Source organism: Toxotes jaculatrix, chromosome 7, assembly GCF_017976425.1.
Source record: "Toxotes jaculatrix isolate fToxJac2 chromosome 7, fToxJac2.pri, whole genome shotgun sequence".
In the NCBI taxonomy this organism is placed as follows: Eukaryota; Metazoa; Chordata; class Actinopteri; family Toxotidae; genus Toxotes; species Toxotes jaculatrix.
The window spans coordinates 28,799,941-28,819,731 of NC_054400.1; the positions used below are offsets into that span (position 1 = coordinate 28,799,941).

The window sequence follows — 19,791 nt, forward strand, 5'->3', positions numbered from 1 at the left end:
AGAAACCACATTACTCTGCAAAAGATACGCAAGTCCTCAATCTGGAAATGTATTTATTCTGCTACTAGAACTGCGAAGCAGAATGCAGAGCACGGCAGTCATTCACAACAGGACCTAAGCTGAAGGGCAGTTACACTACTGTCCCTTTCATTGTCAGTCAAGATATTTATTATTTCCAATACTGAATTTAATTTAGCACCTAAACATGTCAAAAGTTAAGCAAGCCAAAAAAGATCCTTATTAATCAGGAAAAGTAAAATTTTAGTACACAACGTGAACATGGCCATGTTTCCACAAATCAAAGCCTTTTATCTAAACAATATACAAATACTTTTCTCATATATATATGAAAATGAAAAGACAATAACTACATTTAGGGCTGACAATTTCACTACTAAGAAAGATCTATCAACAGTTACAATTCCTCTGAATCTTTGTGCAATGCCCCATAGGTCTTTAATCTGAAGTACAGCCATTCCTGTTCCCCAGAGGATGAATCCTAAGGACGTTATTGATCCCCTGATGTTTTCATTTCTCCTTCTGTCCTCCGTCTTTTATCTTAAAGCGTAGCATTGGGACATAACAAGACCACAGCATCAAACATCACTTGCATTAAATACAGTAATCGATATTTAAAAGAAAGACTGAAAATTCAGCTGGCCGAATGAATGCTTCACAATAGTAAGAACAACAACACAGTCCACCTCTGAATGCAACTATACAGATGAGCGAAGGCGTTGACGTTTACCCTTACTTTACCTCCCGATCCACAACACAGAGAGGTCGGGCTTTCACCATTCCCCGTAACATGGAATCAGACACAGTTCAGAGGGGAGCAGCGGCAGAAGCTTAAAGAAGCCACTTTCATCAACACTTCTATTGAAGAAGCACATCAGGTTAAAAACGGCTTTATCTAGTACAGGGAACTCTGAACCTCAGCTTTCCACAAAGAAATCTACAACTAAAACAGTACACAAATTGACATTTTTTTTTTGTTTGTGTAATACCGAGTGAGGCTGCAACTACACTGGTACGTCTGTAGCTTATAAAGGAAAAAAATAAAAAATAAAAGCCAACACACAGGAGACAGCGCATACAACATGTTAGTACATTTCTGTTTGTAGAGTATTTTAAATTAAACAGTAAAAGCTTAGAAACTATCATAATCTTTCTTGTCTTTTTTGCCTTCGCCCTCAAAGCTGTCGGTCCCGTCGCTGTTGTCCCGGCGACGCTTGCGGCTGTTGCGGATGTTGAAGCGAGGGTTTATCTGGGGCAGGGGGTCCATGCCCAAGACTTTATGTATCTGACGGAATGCCAGCAGCCTCAGAGCAAACTGTATGGAAATAGGAAAAAAAAAAGTACATTTGAAAACTATTACTCTTTGATTCCTATTAAAACCACCTGAAGCCATGTTCAGTCTAACTTCTTCATGCCTCAATCAGCTGGATAGTTTATCTATAATTCAAGAGATTGTACTTGGGCACTTGAGGTGATGTCCTCTCTCTGTTGCTCTCCCATAGGTGTTAGGGTGTCCACGGGCTTCTTTTCGCAAGGATCTACCAATCCTGGTCCACCTGTGAGAGGAAATCAAACTTCATTAGGTGGCGTTTCATTTCATCATGTTGTCTGTGTCCTCTGCATCAAAACAACACGAGGTCTTTGAGAACTGATGCCTTGGAAAGTTTGAATATCCACAAAAATACAAAAGTGCAGATGAAACTGAAATAAATCACATTAGATTTGATCAACTAAGATTTTTTTTTTTTTTTTTTTTTAAATAAGAACTTAACAGTCCAACATATAACCACCAGTAAAACAGTGAACTGTTCCATTACGCTTAACCCAGTTTCTGTTACCTTAGGACAAAGCAAGGTTCGCTGATTCCCCGTTTCCGGTCTTTGTGCTAAGCTAAGACTTTATGACTGTGCCTTCATATTTAATGAAGATGCTACGGTGCCAGTTATTTCTATAGGATAATGGTTTCTAAGTTGAGTAACAGGAAGGAAGTCAGATTACACTATAGCACATAAATACAGTTAACCTTTCAGCTGTTTTCGCTCCACAAACAGAAAACTGCACTGGTTTTGTGTGAAGCACAAGATCCCAACAATATAACACTAGCACAACACTGAACATTAACTTACCAGGGAGTAAAATCCCAGAAGAAATACATTCAAAGACCCGTCTCAATGCATCACCAGGGCTGAGGGGGGCAGAGGCGCTACTGATGGCCTTCTCAACTAGCAGCTCCATGGCCTGAACACAGTGAAGAGTGAAGATGGCTTAGATGCCTGGATACCTCTTTGCTGAGAAAACCAAAACTGGTACTGTGGCTGAAACACAGACATGCTTCCTGATGTCTTTGAAATGGTTCCTGTGAACACTGCTGCTGTCAGAAGTGTCTCAAAAAAAACAAAAAAAAACAAAAACAAAACTTTTTTCCAAAATTCCTGATACTGTCAGGCTTTCTTAGGTCACCAAAACTCAATCAAGGACCACCAATTTGAATTAAACGGCACAGTAAATGACATATACATACCCATCCCGGGAAGGGCGACCATGTGGGAACTCGCTGACAGAGGTCTCGCAGGATTCGAATGATGATCACACAGGACTGAAGACCGTTAGCTCTAGCCTTTTGATGTAATAAAAGTTAGGTTTACGCAGTGACCAAGAGTGACAGACAGAAGGTGGAACCAAACAAGTGAATCAGCTCTGTCATAGAGGTCCAAACACTACTGTGTATAATGGAAGCTTGAGTATGGTTTTAAGTACGCATGAGTTTGCAATCAGCTGCCATTCCCAGTAGTCTTGTACCTCATAGTTAGTAAGGGAGTTCAAAGTTTGCAAGATGCACAAGAAATGAGGACTTTCCTTGCCATCTTCTAAACCCTGACCCCAGGTTTATCGAGGTATCTCACAAACAAGTACTTAAAAAGTACAAGAGTCCATCTGAGAGGAGAGTATAGGGACTGAAAGAGCCAAGGAAATCTGCTTTACTTTGCCTGTGCTTTTGCTCAGGTAGCAGAATCACAGGAAACTACTCAGATACTCCTTTTTCTCTCAATCCCCATTCTACAAAAATATATAGAATCAAAACAATACAAATGTTGAACATGAAAGCACTTCTTGATGGCACAACTCTGTGCAAGTTATTGTGCAGCCTTATGGAATCACATGTAACCATAATGCAGTACTTGGAAAATTGAAAAGGGGAATACAAGGATGCCAGTTCTTTAGTGGAGTATTTTTTTTTTTTCCCATATGAGAACTTCAGATGAACTTAGATTTATAATCAATATAATGTAATGGACAATGACCAGATCCTTGTTGTCATAAGTGGCATCCTTGAATATTTGTTTTTGCTTTAAATAGTAGTATTTTTTTTTTCCTCATTATTATAAAATAAAAACCAAATGTGTAAAACACAAATGAATGAATAAACAAATAAATAATGCATCTCATAAGGCTACAATAAGAAAGTAAAATGATGTTCCGAACCTGGAACCACTTAGCGTGGCGCAGAGCAGCCAGAGCGTCAAGGCATTTTTGCCTGTCCAAGACGTCCGCTGGGTCTTTCACCATACCCGAGGTTACATCTAAAAATGGATTTGAAGTGTCAAAATGGTGATGAGGAATGGGTGTTTGACCAGGTCAGCGAGGCTGGCAAAGAACAAACAATGCCACACATACCAATGTCTTTTTTTTTTTTTTTTTCCATGACAACCTACAATTGGTTGCTTACTTTGTAATTTAAAAAAAAAAAGAAAAAAGGTTATCGACGTTCCAAAAAATAAATAAATAAATAAATAAATAAAAATATATAAAACTGAATACACAAACCAACATGTTGTCAATCTGTATCTATCGACTTATTTTTGGCAGTGTACAGCATGTTAATACCATTTTATCAGGTAATTTTGTTTGCAAACAGTTATCGTTACCTTGGTGAGTACCATGGGAATTTTGAATTTGAGCAGATTTTCACTCGAGCATAGAGGACAAAGGAGGGATTCTGTGGCTGATGATGACTGTATGAACTTGGTGCAGAGTGAAAGAAAGAGCAAATAGGGCTAATAGTGAGTGACCTGATAAAAAAGTGGCATGGCAATAGTAGGTGTGGCAAAGTTTTTTTTTTTTTGGGATGTGAGAAAACCTTGGTCAAAAATCCTTCCGAAGCTGTTGTTGGGCCTTACTAAACCTCTGATAGGAGACAACGTAGTGGAATTTTTTCTTCTTTTTTTTTTGTACAAAGAAATAAAGGAGTCTTTGTGCTGGACTTATAAATATTACTACGAATGTAAAAAGGAGGAAGCAATGGGTGCTGAAGAAGAGAAAAAAAAAAAACCATGAGAACTACCAGCAAACAAAAGGGGTTAGGATATCACTGCATGCATACCTAACATCAGTAGGTTGGAATAAGACCCCAACAATAATTACCACAGGCTGTACTCAGGTCCAACCAAAGATTCCTCTGTCAAAGCTTTCTTACCTAAACGCTTAACAATACTCCCCTAAGAATAATTTGAAATAATTAGATTTCAAAACAATATAGCACATGGTTTATCTTCGTCTTTCCATTGTCAATTAATTCAAAGGAGAAAATCTTCAAATTAAGTCTGTATCTTTTCCAAAAAAAACTCAAAGGCTTTCGTTTCTCTCATCTCCTACTGAGCTCAATTTTGAGTCCTATGCGTATAAAAGAAGATGTCAATCAACTCAGGGGAGCACTTCAGAACGGGGGACCTCAGCATGGTGAACTGTTCACCAGTACACAAAAGGAAGATTTGTTTCCTGTGGGAAAAATAACATCCAATTTCCTCTGCCTTAGGCCAATTCTTGATTTGAGAAAGTGTTGCAAAATTCAAGCGTCTTTGCACGGTGAATTCCAAATTCAATTTGAGGAACAGAAGCGCCTCCTGTTGTTTACTTTTCCGTGGGAATTGTCTTTTTTTTCCCCGACTCCTCATCTCAGAGAAAATTTAGAGGAAAGGTGCTACAATGCATGTCTCCCATTGACAGTAGCTAACAGTAAAATGGAAACGGAATCCCCTGCAACACAGGAAACAAAATAGAATCTCACCTGGGAATAACTAGACTTAACACAATGCAAACACTGATCATGCTTTGTTTAAAAGGATAAAGATAGCATTTGAGAGGTAAGAGTTACAGAGCAAAAAGCATAAGAGCAATACTGCTGGCACTTGCCTCTTTCATGTTTTTTTTTTTTTAAATTTTACACCAGAAGTGATCTGCTGCACATAATTAGAAAGTATTAATTGAGAAAAAAAATATATGTTGAGGGACTGTCGTGGGCTCCCACTTCAAACCAATAAAAACAGATTATCCCAAAAAAAAAAATCTAATGCTTTTTAGTTGTTTAAAAAAAAAAATTGTGGTATTAAAATTTAAATTTATGCAGGTCACAGACTGTGCACAACAAACCCTAAAAGAAAGAGACCACAAATAAAGTTATTAAATATGATGAGCTTGCACTTCTTTGGTTGCCCTGTCAGTTGCGATTTCAGGAATCCAAATGACTCGTATATGAAGTGCAAGTTGCCAGAGTACTCTTAATTTAAAACAATCTTTGTGGAGTGCCAGCAGGACAGTGCTCTTCAGGGTGTCAACCACCATATTGAAACTGATTTCATAGAGAGATAGCAGAAAGACAAGAGAAGAGGTGCAATGGGAAAGGCTGTGATGGGTTTCCCAACCTCCATCCCGGCCATTTTCCTCTCGGATAACGGGTGAAGTCAGTGTGATTGTCACTTGCATCTTTGGCTCGGTGCAGGACGTCAGGATGATGGCTGCCTCCTGGATAGATCCCTTCACCTCGTATTTTTCTGGTGTTACCATCTGCAAGAAACGGTGGAGATGCGTGGACATTATTTCAAAGTCTGATGTACATACAGCTAGCTGACAAGCTTCTCAAAGTAATAACTTTGGAGCATACGTATTTGTTGTCACCTACATTCAGTGGCCACTTTCACAGGTACAAAATCACAAACTCTTTACTTCCATTAGTACTTCGTTTTTCTGCTATCACAAGCTCATTGGCAACTCCTTATCTCCCTAATGTGTAATTTACATGCTGTTACGTGTTAGTCTGTTGTGTGTTAGAGTATTTCTGTAACTCAAATACACACACATGCACAAAAAGAAAAAAGAGCCTGCCATCTAACTACCATCAGTTCAGGTGCTCAGGCTCTCAGTATGACAAACTTCCTTTGGCTATAGATGTGATAGAAGTGTCTTGGTAAATATGAGGCAGGTACTGATGACAGTGGCCACTGAAGAACTGAACTGAGGTGTGACATTTGTAAAAGATAGTACTGTGAGTTGTTTGGGAAGGTGCTCCACAATGCGGGTCAGGAGGCCCTTGGTGGGCTTCTCAGAGCAGAGCAGGACTAGGTTGACATTTTTGTCCCCACGTAGCAGCAAGCCTTTGGCCAGGACCCCAACCCTCATCACTCCCTTCAGGGCTCTGGACAGAGATGAGAGGAAGAATGGAAGGGACAATATGCAAGAGAAAAGCAAGCAATAATTAAAATGCCTTCATTCTGAAAAGTTAAATGCATTCAAATACAGAATTTCATTGGCTTATTGAATTGATAAGTGTATATCACTATTTAAGAGAAGAAAGGTAATTAGACTTATGACCAAAAGTAATTTGGTTTCTCCAAAGCATGTTAAACTGAAGAATGCTCATGTTCGTGTGCTTGGAGGACTGGAGGTGTGAGCAGAACAAAGCAACCCATCGCTTGTTTCAGCTGCTAGCTACATTTATCCAACTTAAAGTGCTTTCAGACAGTGAGCAGTTGCTGCTGCCGCTGCTGCTGCTTCCACTGTTTTCAATGCAGATCAGCGGCAGCAGCAAGGACACCTGTCATTCTTGTGAACGCGCACAGCTCCGTCCTGCCGCCGTCAAAGTTCAGGATGGTCCAACCTTTTCAACTTGCTGCTGCAGTTGCCTTGTAACCAAGGTAACCACAGAGACTACAGCAAGTGAAACAATACACAGGAGCTGGTCTTTACAGGTACTGAGTTATCAACATGACACACCACTTCACCGGCCCACTCTGTTTAGCTTCGTGAGGAGATTGTTCTAGGTGGAGAGTGAATGACTGCCGCATGTGGTTTACAGGCTGGCTGAAGATATAAAACATTAAATCAAAGCACCCACATCACATGAACTGTGCAGTAAATCTGCTAATTTAGAGACTGCAGATGCAATAATACCTGCTGTTGTAGAACAGAAATTCTAACATTCTTGTGAATTACCTTTTGGTATTCACGGCACCCTGCTTAACTGAAAGTTGTGTTTTTATGTGCAGACTGGAAGATGAAAACTCCACATAACTGAACAGGTTTTTACAGTTTTAGGGGTCAGTTATGTACTGAGCTGTGCAGTTATCAGACAGGGACAAGTTTGCAAAACAGGACCTTTGCAAGACTCTGCTTCAGAGTACGTTTGCCTGAGGACAAGAAATGTGTTCCTGTGCAAAGGAAGGCTAACCACTCTAACTTTGCTGCCCAAGTGTCACACCTGTCTTTACAGGATTCCTTTTTCTCTTTGTCCTCTTCCTTGGCCTTGTCCTGGTCTGTAATTATGTCAGAAACCAGCTTGAGGGCACGTTCTGTGATTGACACAATCTTCTGGATAGACTGGAGCTCATCTTCTGAGGGGTAGATGGCTGCATGCTTGGTCATGACATAGCGGTCGTCTGAAGAATCGGGCCGACGTGGGGGCTGAAAGACACAAAGGGTCACCACTGTGTTTCAGATGGTCACTTTCACTGGATTATGGTGTGTAACGAGGTAAAGGGGGTCGACTCAATACTGCTAACCCTGCTCCAATGTAACAATTTGCAACCACAAACTACAACTATAAAAAAAAAAAAAGTTAATTGATGTTACTGTCTATGGAATGCCAGAAAAAAATATTGAAGGCCTTTGTAAACAGGACTTGAGACTTTAACACCTTCAAAGATTTATATCTATCAGCCCTGCAGACACCACAAAACACCAAATACGTGTCAATCAAAGTCCCAGTAGAGAGGGAGAGCTATGAGCATAGCAGTGGAATGTAGTGAACCTTTGACCTCTGACCACCAAAATCTAATCAGCCACAGAAGAACCTGTTAAATTTTGGGACAGGTCCAGATTAGTAAACTCCTCTGACAAGGATGTGGGGTTTACAGGTCAACAACCAGGCAGGAACATAATAGTCTGCAGAGCCACCAAGGGGCAACGGTTATAAACTCCAAACTATTTCTAGTGAAATCTGAAGCATTACCAAGTGCTACCCTAGCAAAATATACTGAGCCACACTGCCTAGGCACCATCATAAAGCCTTACCACAGGACCCTGAGGCTGCAGGCCAGGCATGCCAGGGCGGACTCCAAGGAGACCAGGAGGGCCAGGAGGCCCCTGTGGATATCCTCCGTCTGGTAAACGACGTCGCTCATCCCAGTGATGCTGCTCCTCCTCCATACGTCTCCAGTACATGTCTTCTTCATAACGCCTGAAAATATAAACCACAAGCTTGTCTCCAGCTTCAACTTTTTTTTTTGCCCCTGTCCCACAAACACACACACACACAGTGGGTACATCATTACTCCTCCTTAATCACTGACAAGAAATAACCATACCGCATCTCCATTCTCCAGCGCTCCTCTTCCTCTCTTCTTCTCCAGTACTCCTCTTTCTGCATCTGCTTTCTCATCTTTTCCTCCTGTATCTTTCTGGCACGGATGCTGGGCTTGACCTCCACCTGTAAATCAGGGTTCACCTTTTTCTACAAAAAAACAAAAAAAACCAAGCATGTTAAAAAAAAAAAACATGTAACTACAAAAATTACACATCAAATGTGTAGGACCAAAGACATACATCACCCTCAGACCTAAAACTGTGACTGCCTTTCTTGTTCTGAGATACCTGATAAACACAACAATAGCGTATTAAAATTCTGCGAAGAGGTGCAAGACAGCTACAAACCTTGTACTGCAGGCGATGCCTACGACCTTTAAGATGCATCTCCTTTGCATTTGGATCATTGAAACTACATTCACAGAGCTTGCAATGGAAGCGAATGACTTTGCCTTCATCGTTTCGGACCTAGAAATCAGTTGCACATATTACGCCCAAGTTATAAATGCATTTCAACTCCATAAGTGTAGACTGGCTCAAGCTCATGAATACGTCTGTCAAAACTCACTTCCTCAACATAGTCATGACCAACAGGCTGGACGTCACTCTGCAGTCCAGCCAGGGCTGATGCCGACAGAGAATCTGAAACTTCGGTCTTGGGGTCCTGGGTACCTGAAGAGGGTGTCGCAGGCTTAGAAGCCTCCACTTTGGCCTCCACTCTGGCCTCTTCCATCTTCATTGTGGTCTGTAATTTATTTCCACCTGCATTACAGAAATTACAAGGTAGTTTAATCATAGACAGTAGGACTGCTAGACACTGGTCTAAATAGTCCAAAAATAACAAAAAGACAGTGTGACAAAGTTGGTAAGGTAGCTCTGCGAGGAGGAGTTCTCTGATGGACAATTCTCCCTGTGTGGTTTTTATCATGGTTAATATTTTTGATATGACAAGCTACGAGCTACAAACACTAAACTGACATTTAAAACATCAAGCTCTGCGTCATTTAGGTCAGTGAGCACATCTATAAACAGTGTTTTCTCCTGCCTCCTCTCAAACATTTATAGAATGTCAAATTCAGCACTCCTTATCTGGTCTGATACACAAGAATTACTACCACAGACAGTTGCATCGTAAGTGAAATCGCTGCATATTTCAACAGTCAAACAAATTGTATGGTTCTGTTGCTCTCCAGTTTAATATATGCTGACACTCAGACTTGCTGTGGTGCTGATATCTGCAACAATTTCTTGTGAACACACGGTTAATGCCCTGCCCCAATGTGTGTCTATAAAAAGATAATGTGAACACAAATACGAGGAGCTGAACAAAGTGATATCTAAAAGGTGTGAATGCAGTTAAAGAAAGAGGTAACTGAGTTTTTCCCCAATGAGAGTAGGGATATTCACCCTATTCAAGCCACGCAAAAAAGTAGTGCAGCGCAGCACAGCAGGAAAATGCTGCTAACCTTGATGATGTGGTTTACACAAATTATGTGGTTTACACAAATCACTTACAACCCCTCATCTAACAGCTCACTGTAGCTGTTTCTGCTTTTATAGCTTTTTTTTTAAAAACATATCTGCTGACAAAATAGGGCAGACTACGTCCCCTATCTTTGAAGCAGATTAATATTAACTGAACGACAGAACCAGACTCACTAAAGCCTGCTGGTTTCTGATCAGCAGAGATGCTCCTGAACCACAACAAAGTTTATATCTGCAAAACTATTTGTTCAAATATTGAAGACTGACCTCACCAGAGGCCACGTGCCGCACACTCAACATGTGTTTACTAACCGACAAAATTGATCTTGGGGGTGTTGACTTTCTTCCCAGCTGAGGCAGAGCTGACTGCAGAGAGGTTGTTGGGTAATGGATTCTTGACACCTGCAACACCACTGCTGACTATGCTGACAGGTTTCAGGTAGGGGGGGCTGGAGCTGGCAGCAGGGGAGGAGGAAGCAGCCGCACACAGAGAGTTGGTGGTGCTGGAACTGCTCAGGGTGGCTGTGGTGGTCTTGCTGGGGGCAGCTGTAGTGGAGGACGACGTCTGAGTGACCATGCTGGGCTCAGTAGAAGGAATGGGCTTACCGAGTTTAGTATGAAGCTTCACAACCTAAAGAGGAGAATTCAGAGTGCAGAAAGAGTGTTTTTAGCAGGTCTTCTGATTTTGTAAGTCATCTCCTTGCTTTTAATATTCTAGCTTCCCTTTTATTCCTGCCTTGGTGGAATCTGCATGGAATTTAATGGAAAGGGTGGGTTAGCACCAAGCTTAGCCCCTGACTGATTATACCCCACCCATATCCATACCTTTTGGTGCTTGGCTCCTCGGATATGAGCAGCATAGGCGTCAGCGCCAGTGCAGGAAACATCGCAGAGTTCACAGCGGAGCTGGTTCTGAGCACTGCGGGCCAACACCCCTCCACCACTCCCACTGCTGCTGCTGCTGCTCTGGGAAACCTTCAGTGCTGCTTCCTTCTTCTTGTGTTTCTGCCCTTCTAGATGCTCCTTGTAAGTCTTCAGCATTCAGAGTTTGGAGGAAGACAGAGAGATTAGTTGCACTGATTGAGAAGCATTACAGAGACTGGAACTTTTAAATGGCATTAAAGTAGCTGCACTATGTTGGTTAAAGTCCTGTTTGTCAGATTGATTTCCTCCGAAATCCTCCGTGTATGCAAAAATTAGACAAGGTTCTGCACTTGGTCCAATTTTATTCACCTTATAGATACAGATGGGTGGTATATTAAAGGAGATCCAATCACAAGTGGTCACTGGAGACATGTGGAGATGCATTTTAATGCCTGGTGTGAACTAATGTGCTGATGAGCTGTCCACTTGTAATTGGATCACCTGAGACACATGTTAATGCCTGAACAGGGCCTGGTCACCTGACTGTACTTCCTCTAGGAAACACTCCACGAACTTTCATTGCTATGCAGACTATACTCAATTATATTCATCAGTTAGCTAAACTCCAAACATACCTTAAGGACATAAAGACCTGGATGACCTGCAATTTTGCAATTCTCATATTTAAATCAGACAAAACTGAAGCTAATGGAATTGGCTCTAAGTGCCACAGTAACACTTCTAATGATACGGACACATTCTGTCTCAAAAAGATGCACAAAAACGTCCATGCATTTGTTACTTCTAGGTTGGATTATTGTAATTCTTTATTATCATGCTGCCAAAATGCTGCAGCACAAGTACTGACAGGAACTAAGAAAAGAGATCATATCTCTCCTGTTTTAGCTTTGTTTTAGGTTGCTTAATGCTGAGCACGTTAGACAAAATGGTGTCACTGTGGACTACACTGAACTCACCTGTGGGCCGGCACAGCTGATCTTACAGACGTCGCAATAGTGGATCTGAGGGGGTTTGGGTGGCTGCTTGGGCCGAAGCTGCTTACTCTGAAAGGGGGGTTTCTTGGTGAAAGTGTTCCCCGTCCATGCTGCTGTTGCTGCTACAGCTGCCACCGCCTGCTTCTGCTGTTGCTGCTGCTGGTAGTAGCTGGAGGCTGCTGAGTAAACTGCTGCTTCGTATCCCGAGTATGAGGTTCCTGGAAAGGATAAACCAAGGCCTACTTAAAACATACTCACCGCTCTGTTATGTTAAGGCCTATCGAAAGGGCTCTTTTCTACCATTTCAGGCAGCAGACAATACAGTGTCAATCTTACCAGAGTATGTGACAGCATTTGTGCTGTAGGTTGGGCTTTGGGAGTAAGAAGGGACCACAGAGGCGGCAGCAGCCACAGGCTGGACAGTGGAGGTCACTGGGTAGATGGAGAAAGTTGATGAGGCTGGACTGGGAGCAGCTGGCTTTATCACAGTCACCTGTCGAGTCTGCTGGCTCTGGGTGTATGATGTTACACCCTGGCTATATCCTGGTTTGGGGGCTAGAAAAAAAACAAAACAAAACAAAACAAAACAAAACAAAAGAGGATATAAATACTGCTCAAAATCGTTTTCTTTAATGTGCAACAAAATGTTAACTATGTATTGTTGCATTAAGTTTCCAACTATGTCTAAGTCTTGGCACATGGGGAGCATAAATTCTCAACCTGCTGACGGTTGTCTGTGCTCCCATGTGGCTCATATGGCAAACACAATGGGAAACCAGATCTGGAAGAGCTGTCAGTATCACCTGGCTCTACTGTTTAGAAACCAAAGTGGTTGCGTTTTCGTTGATGCACACTGATAACATGTTCTTTTAAAGTTCTAATCTTTGATTTCCATAAACTCAGACCCCATTTGCGATACTTGATGTTTTGCATTTTTTTTGGAATAACCATTCAATGTATTTAGAAACATTATGTTATGTCACTATATAGTACTTTTTATTGGCAGTGAAGTAGCGTGCCATTGTGCCACTGGATTTAGACAGCCTGCCTGCCTGCACGAGAACGATTCACGGGAAAACGGAATGTAATCCAACACAATTTCACTCTCACTGATAACAGCGTCACTGTTTGCTGTGTGTACACCACAGCAGAGCTGTATCAAAGAGGAATTTCACTGCTGGAAAGACCATACAGTTGAATCAACACCTCCTCAACACCATTTTAACAAAAGCAGAACACTGCAACCTTCATGAAGGAGGACTGATTGCAGAGCTGTTGTTGTTCCTAATTAACTGACAATTTAGGAGTTAATTAGCATACCTGTCTGGTAGTAGGAATCTGCAACACTGGGCTGTGGCTGTGCAGCAGCAGCAACAGCTGCTGTAGCTGTGGGCTGTTGGTAATACTGCTTACTGTCATAAGCTACAGCTGGAGCTGTGGACCGGACATAGGAGTAGGAGTCCTGCAAAGCAAACACAAGTTACAGGGTTAGTGCTTGAACCCCTGGCTCCTCCTGTCCATGCATGGATGGATAAAAAGGTAATATAATAAAATAGTAATTGTAAAGTACTTTGGTTAAAGGCACTACATAAATGCAGTAAATTTACCATTTATAACTAGCGAATAAAACAGTATTTCTGTTAAACATGTAAACATCACCACTCACCGTGGTTCTGTTCTACTGATACATTTTGTACAGAGCACAGAGTAATTACCACACACCCTAAACACCACTTTTTTTCCCTAGCTGGTGTATCTTTTGTTTTGTTAAGGAAAAAAGTTAGACTAGCTTTACACGCAAAACCAGTTGTGTGTTGCTTGTGGTTTGGTTGAGGTTCACATCAAATATTAAAACAAGTGCATCCTCGTTAGAATCCACAACAAGTTGATCTGAGATGTACGGGGCTGATCCAAACCTGCTGATGTAGGCTGTGTGGAGTAAGTCTCCTAGTCCCTTATTTGACTTGTGTAAGTTTTGTTCAGACACCACAGTAACTCTGTTTTCAGTGTAGGCATACACCCACATGTTGTCTAGAGGTTTGTTACCGGTTGCCCTTGAGCTGGTATTGGAGATGGGGGTGAAGGCGTGGTGGAGACAACAGCACAACAGAAAAATACACTGTGCCTCGTATACACTGCCTTGTACTGGTTTCTGCCATGCTGTGAAATCTTGGTTGAATAGCTGATTTTCACTGAATTTGGATTTCTCTGTGTCATTGCTAACTAACAGACACTGCATCTGCTCTGAGCATCCTGCCTGCAAACAAAATGTGTGTGTTGTTGGTTCTGTCATCCTGAACTGCGAGATGTTAATGCGAGAGACATTCAGTAAACTTCTATAAAGAAAAAAAAAATACATGATACAAATTATTTTGAGATTTTAAACCTCTGAAAAAACATTCAATAAAATCCTACTCCTCATGTCTCCGTATTTTTAAGAGGCATTTGAATACCAGTTACGGCCTTGTTTTTAGATTCAGAAATTCAATGCTTTTAAAGACTGAGGATCCACAGGAACTCTGTTCATAGTGAAAGCTCTCTTGTGTCTTGTATGGACAGTCTGTCACATTATGCCACTTCAAAAGGTCCACGCGCTCCCAGAGACTTACAATATTTGACTAGATAACCTCTCCGTTCCTCATGGTAAGCTCATACAAAAGAGAAACATGCCTGTGTTTGCTGAAATAAACCTCGACCAGAACTACAAACCACAGGCACAGTGTGACAAACTTTACATATGAGACACAACGGGGCTTTTACTGTGAAAACCACAAATCGCACCCATGACGAGGGGACCAGAGGTGCAGGCTCTGTGAAAAAAATGAAAACTAGAAATGGAAAAATTGATAATTATAACCTGCACTCTCAGTTCAGTTTATGAATTTGGTTTGTTATTTTAATTGTTAATCTACTTAAAAATGTTATTTGCATTGCTCATTGGAAATTCAATTTATGAACTACTTAGTAATTTAGACTACGGATTAATCAATTCATTGATAAAAACTTTCACTAATTCCTGTTGTTACTGTCCAATTATAAATGATTGATGAGACGCTGCATAAACATTTGACACCCGTGCTCCTCAACCCCACCCTAAGAAATAAATATACAAATCAAAGGTGATCAAAATTCCAAAAGCAGTTAACAACGTGTCTAATCTGCAGAAAGTAAACGTTACCTGGTAGTTCTGTGAGGTGACTGGTGGTGGTGGTGGAGGGACTTCAGGCTGGCGCTGAGGGTAGCCGTAGTCGGTGGTGGCGTGGGTTGGCTGATATCCTCCATAAGCTGCAGCGGTAGCAGCTGCCACAGCGACGGGCGCAGGCCTAGCTACAGCTACTGTGGCTGCAGTGGGGGCGTAGGCTGCCGCCACAGTGTGTGCTGCCACAGGTGCTTGATGAACTGTGTAACTGGCCACTGTGGTGGGATGTGTGTATGCGACCCCGGCAGCTGGCTGCTGACTGGTGGGGCAACACAAAAGAGAAATGTCAAAGGTTGGTAGGTCACTCAAAGCTTGTTGGTGTCACTCATACTGTTTCTGTGTTTGTGTGTGTATATATGGTGCATGTGCAATGGAAGGGAAAAGAAAAAGTTATGGCAGTGGATGTGATTAAATTTTAAGATAGTTTAGTGTCTTTTGTGATACAGAGCAATAGTGACGCCATCACTGTCTCAACACACAGGAAAATACAGAGATAAAGAGGACACCATTTTTATTTCAAACAGATAACATTAATGTGGAAGCATCATTAAATGAAATTCAACCGCTGAGCAACATCAGTTGAGTAAATGATGCAACTTTAGTACCAGTGAAACTCACTGATATCCACAACACAACAGGGCTTTTGAAATGAAATAGACTGGACATTCATTTGCTCCATCTGACCAGAGTTCACTGAAAAAAAAAAAAAAATGATGCAGTGTGTGTGTTGGTTGGCATTCGTCCTCTGCTGATGGGCATACAAAGTATTCACAGTATACTTCCCCATTGACTTACTAAGCAAAGTATTAAGTTAGTAAATCCAAATTGCTCCCAAGAACAAACACTTTTGAAGATGCACAAGATAACCCTAGTGTGTGTGTGTTGGTGCGTACATGCATATGTGTATACATCTGCGTGTTAAACTGGTCTCACAGTTGTTCCTTTGACACAGAGTTATTAACGACGTAACGAATTTCTGAAATTTCGGAATCAATTCAGAATTGAAGAGTATTCTAATGTTCATTGATTGTTTTCCCACCCCTGAAGTCCAGCCTCTAGAGGTGAGATCAGATGCGACCATGAAGGTTTAAGGACCAGTCCTGTGAAGATGGTGCAAAACATCACAGTTTGTAGTTTAAAACAGACCTGCTACAATGAGGTGACTGGCAGCACAAAAGAAGACTGATGCAGAAGAAAAAGCAGAAACGCTTCTTTATAAACACTTTTTCAGTTTCTGTATGTCAGCATTGTAAAGTACACTGATTCTCAGTGGGTTTGAAAGAAGATGGAAAAGGAAGTGATTGGGATGTTGCCAGACACCAATGAGCCAATCAAACAAGGAGCTGGGTGCTGTTGGAGCAGTCACGGACCTTGACGTTTCAATTTTTGGAGGCATGCACTGAATACACAGATTGGCCACAATTATGTAATTGTGGGTGTACAGGCCAAACACAAGAAGCATGTAGCCTGCTTAAGGCTGCTTTCAGACTGACATTAGTGCTGCTTGAACCAAAAAAAAAAAAAAAAAATGCTGCCTCATCTTTCATTTGAATGAGGCTGTTCCATTTGCAGAGCAGGGATGCCAACTAGAGCGGAGAACCCAAAACTGTCTGCCAAATCATTTTACTTTTATAGCTGTGTTCAACACAAAAAAAAACAGCATAGTATGCTATTAACTACAAACCAAGTCTTGTCTAACTATCCTCAAAACTAACTGTAACAGAAAGAGAAGGGGGGGGGGGGCAAAGGGCAAGGTGAGGGAGGTCAATAACAACAATATAGTTCTCTCTTTGTCGTTGCCAAAACCAACAGGACAACCTATAACATTACAAAGATTAATAACATTACAAAGGCAAAAACAGGGAAAAGAGGAAAATACTTTAGACTGAAAAGTGTTTTCCCCTAACATTATACCTTTAATCAAATAGCCTTTACCATCCCTAGAACAAAGATAACATGACTGTATTGTCACCTTAGTTAAAATTTTTAACATAGACAAATTAATGTCAGATCACAAAACCATTAGATTAACTTTACATGCTTGAGCAAATCAATGTGAAAAAAAATCAATACGGGGCAGCTGTTCCATAAATTGCTTGAATCCCTCATTCCTCACTGTTGTTGACTCAGCTCTCTTCTGCTCTGTGTTCACAGAAACTCATCTACAACCCACTGAGAGTTAGAACAAGAAGCTGCAAAAAAAACAGCTGGTAAAAACAAAAACAAAAACATGTAGGCTGCACACCAGCATTTGTGAAAAGGTAAGTTAAGGGAACATTATCAAGTGCCATTGATGTCACTTTCAATCTTTCTTGTTGCTGTCAAAAGGAGCAAATAAAGTCCAGGACTGAAGTCCACAGCCAAGCTAAACTGTCCTCTAAATGTTTACTAAAGACATACCATTACACTATCAGAGGTTTTAGCTTTTCTTGTCAAAACCCAGACAATAAATAATATTTTAGTGAACAAATCGCTAAATTCATCCACATCTGTAACCACGGTAACTGTACATAAAGATGGTGACAGCTGTAGAATGAGACTTGAACACTGAAACTGATGTGACATGATCAGAGAGAAGACATTACTCCGTTACTGTTGTTGTTGTTTGGAACTACAAAAACCATTCAGTCCCCTCACAATTGTACAGTGCTGTGTGGAATCTCTACCCTCACAAATGATAATTGGCAAAGTACAAGCTCTGGCTTGCAGAGAGCATACAAACCCAACAACAGCCTTGCCGAAAGCACACAGAACCAGTTTGCCACTTGGAGAAGGAGAGACATATCTGGAGTCACAACAGTCCCATAAACTGCTCAATACAGTAATTAATTATATCACCGTGTACAGGACAGTCCTTACAGTACTTTATGGCTAAAAATAAAAGCTGTTAGTGCATGTTAAAAAAAAGAAAAAGAAAAAGTAAATTTCCCAAATAATTATACACCAGTATAAATTTTACACCTTATGACACCATTAAATCTAGTCTGGAGCATATTTCTTTTAACCGGTTGGATGGTCGAAGAGCCGTTCCCGTGCTATACAAACTTGCTTGAGGTTCATGAGGATGTTTCACCTGTCACTTGACCCTCATTCTTAGACACAAGCTTGTTTACACTCTTGGACAGGCAGAGCTCAGAGCTTTTGTGACACTGCTACATTTAACACAGCCCCATTCACTTATATACAGATCACTGGGTTTTCTGGCAAGTCGGTTGAACAAGCGCAGCCTCTTCCGTTCATTAACGCAGAGCCATTTCCAGCCTGAACTCCTCGCATCCAACTGCCGCAGCAGAGGGATAACCGCCCCCTCCCCCAGCCTGAACAATGGAGGCAGCCTGTATATACCTTCACAATATGGAAGCTCAGCTGACGTTTGGGCTCAAAAACGTTATGCAGCATGCTGTACGCCAAAAGCCGAGTATATGGTGTCCACTAACCTGTACTGTGCGGCAGCGCCATGGGTAAATCCAAAGTAATTGCCGGTAGCCATTTTGGCATCTTCACCAAGCCGGCTGGGCACTGCGGAGGACAGACATACAGGATAACGCTAAGCTAACAGTTAGCAGAAGGCTAAAATGAGCGGTCCAGTGACTACACATTCATCTCACGAACTTAAAATCATATACGCGTGGAAATCTCCTCATGTCTTTCTAGCTGACTGTAAATTAATCTCCACGTTTTTAATCATACTTACCATAGGTGAAGGACACAACAGGACATATGGGAATCATTGGCTTCGTGTGTTCTACCGACGCCCGTATATTAGACCAGCCTATTTATATTACAAGTCGTACCCGGAAAATCCCTCTACGCGCATGCGTGAAAGGGAACGCAGTGGACGTAGGGTGAGGTCCGGCCCATGGATGTTTGTTTGACTGATTGTAGTTATCCACAATAACATTACAAGAGAAAAACAACACAATTAACAAAATAATGAACACACAACAACATCACCTCATAACAGTGTTAGTCCACAATGTTTCTCAAGTTTATAACAAGGTTATTAAACTAAAGAAATGTGACTTTGTGAATGTGACGTTTTCCTAAGTTTTATCAAGTTTCCGTTCGGAGGGCTGTTGTTAAGTTAAAAAATAAGACCATATTTTCTGTAAAAGGAACCAAAACATTATAACTCACCCAAATTAAAAGGTCAATTTGAGTCCAAACGTTAAGTTAAATAAGTGCAAAAATAAAATGAATGAGAAAAGTCTCAGAGTGGGACATAAAGGGGAAACATTGAGTATAATGTTGTGTAGTCCCATTAATTTGCTGCATGGACAGTATCTATGTCAAATTTTGATATGGATTTCTTTACTTTTACCTGGGATAAACACCTGTTCAAATCTGTCCAAGCATTCTTAATAACTACATCACCAAGGAAACCAACCTACTGATGAACCCTCTCCAGTTTGTGCACCACAGAGACAGAGGGGTGGATGATGCTAAAATCTTCACAATGGACACCGTTCACAAACACCTGGAACAAACAGATACCAGCGCTCGACTGCTCTTTGCAGATTTCTCCTCTGCATTCAACACCCTGCAGCCACACATCCTTGCAGAGAAACTATACCACTGTTTCCACCTGCCGGAGCA

The 19,791-nt window shown here is 41.3% G+C and overlaps 1 protein-coding gene across 2 annotated transcripts; it reads right to left on the reverse strand.

The window, feature by feature from the left end:
• Positions 1–45: 45 nt before the first annotated feature.
• On the reverse strand, positions 46–18,986 carry zfr (zinc finger RNA binding protein). 2 transcript variants are annotated; one of them, XM_041042160.1, is made up of 20 exons: positions 18,890–18,986; positions 18,633–18,714; positions 15,175–15,454; positions 13,317–13,458; positions 12,333–12,551; positions 11,979–12,214; positions 10,963–11,169; positions 10,450–10,768; positions 9,221–9,414; positions 9,001–9,120; positions 8,655–8,800; positions 8,362–8,527; positions 7,550–7,752; positions 6,337–6,487; positions 5,718–5,859; positions 3,502–3,599; positions 2,540–2,635; positions 2,145–2,256; positions 1,477–1,574; positions 46–1,333 (listed from the first exon to the last, which is right to left on the reverse strand). In XM_041042160.1, the coding sequence occupies exons 1-20, from the start codon at positions 18,924–18,926 to the stop codon at positions 1,151–1,153; spliced, it is 3,231 nt and encodes a 1,076-aa protein (XP_040898094.1). In that variant the 5' UTR covers positions 18,927–18,986; the 3' UTR covers positions 46–1,150. The 2 variants fall into 2 exon arrangements, 1 of the variants encoding a protein (XP_040898094.1); XR_005894299.1 differs by lacking the exons at positions 46–1,333; positions 1,477–1,574; positions 3,502–3,599 and having other exon boundaries at positions 2,216–2,256.
• Between the last annotated feature and the right edge of the window lie 805 nt (positions 18,987–19,791).

Coding starts and splice junctions, on each gene's coding strand:
- zfr (XM_041042160.1), bottom strand. CDS start 18,926: ATGATTCCCATATGTCCTGTTGTGTCCTTCACCTATG. Junction 15,455..18,632: donor GGCGCTGCCGCACAGTACAG/GTTAGTGGACAC, acceptor TTGCCCCACCAG/TCAGCAGCCAGCTGCCGGGG. Junction 13,459..15,174: donor TCACCTCACAGAACTACCAG/GTAACGTTTACT, acceptor TTTGCTTTGCAG/GACTCCTACTCCTATGTCCG.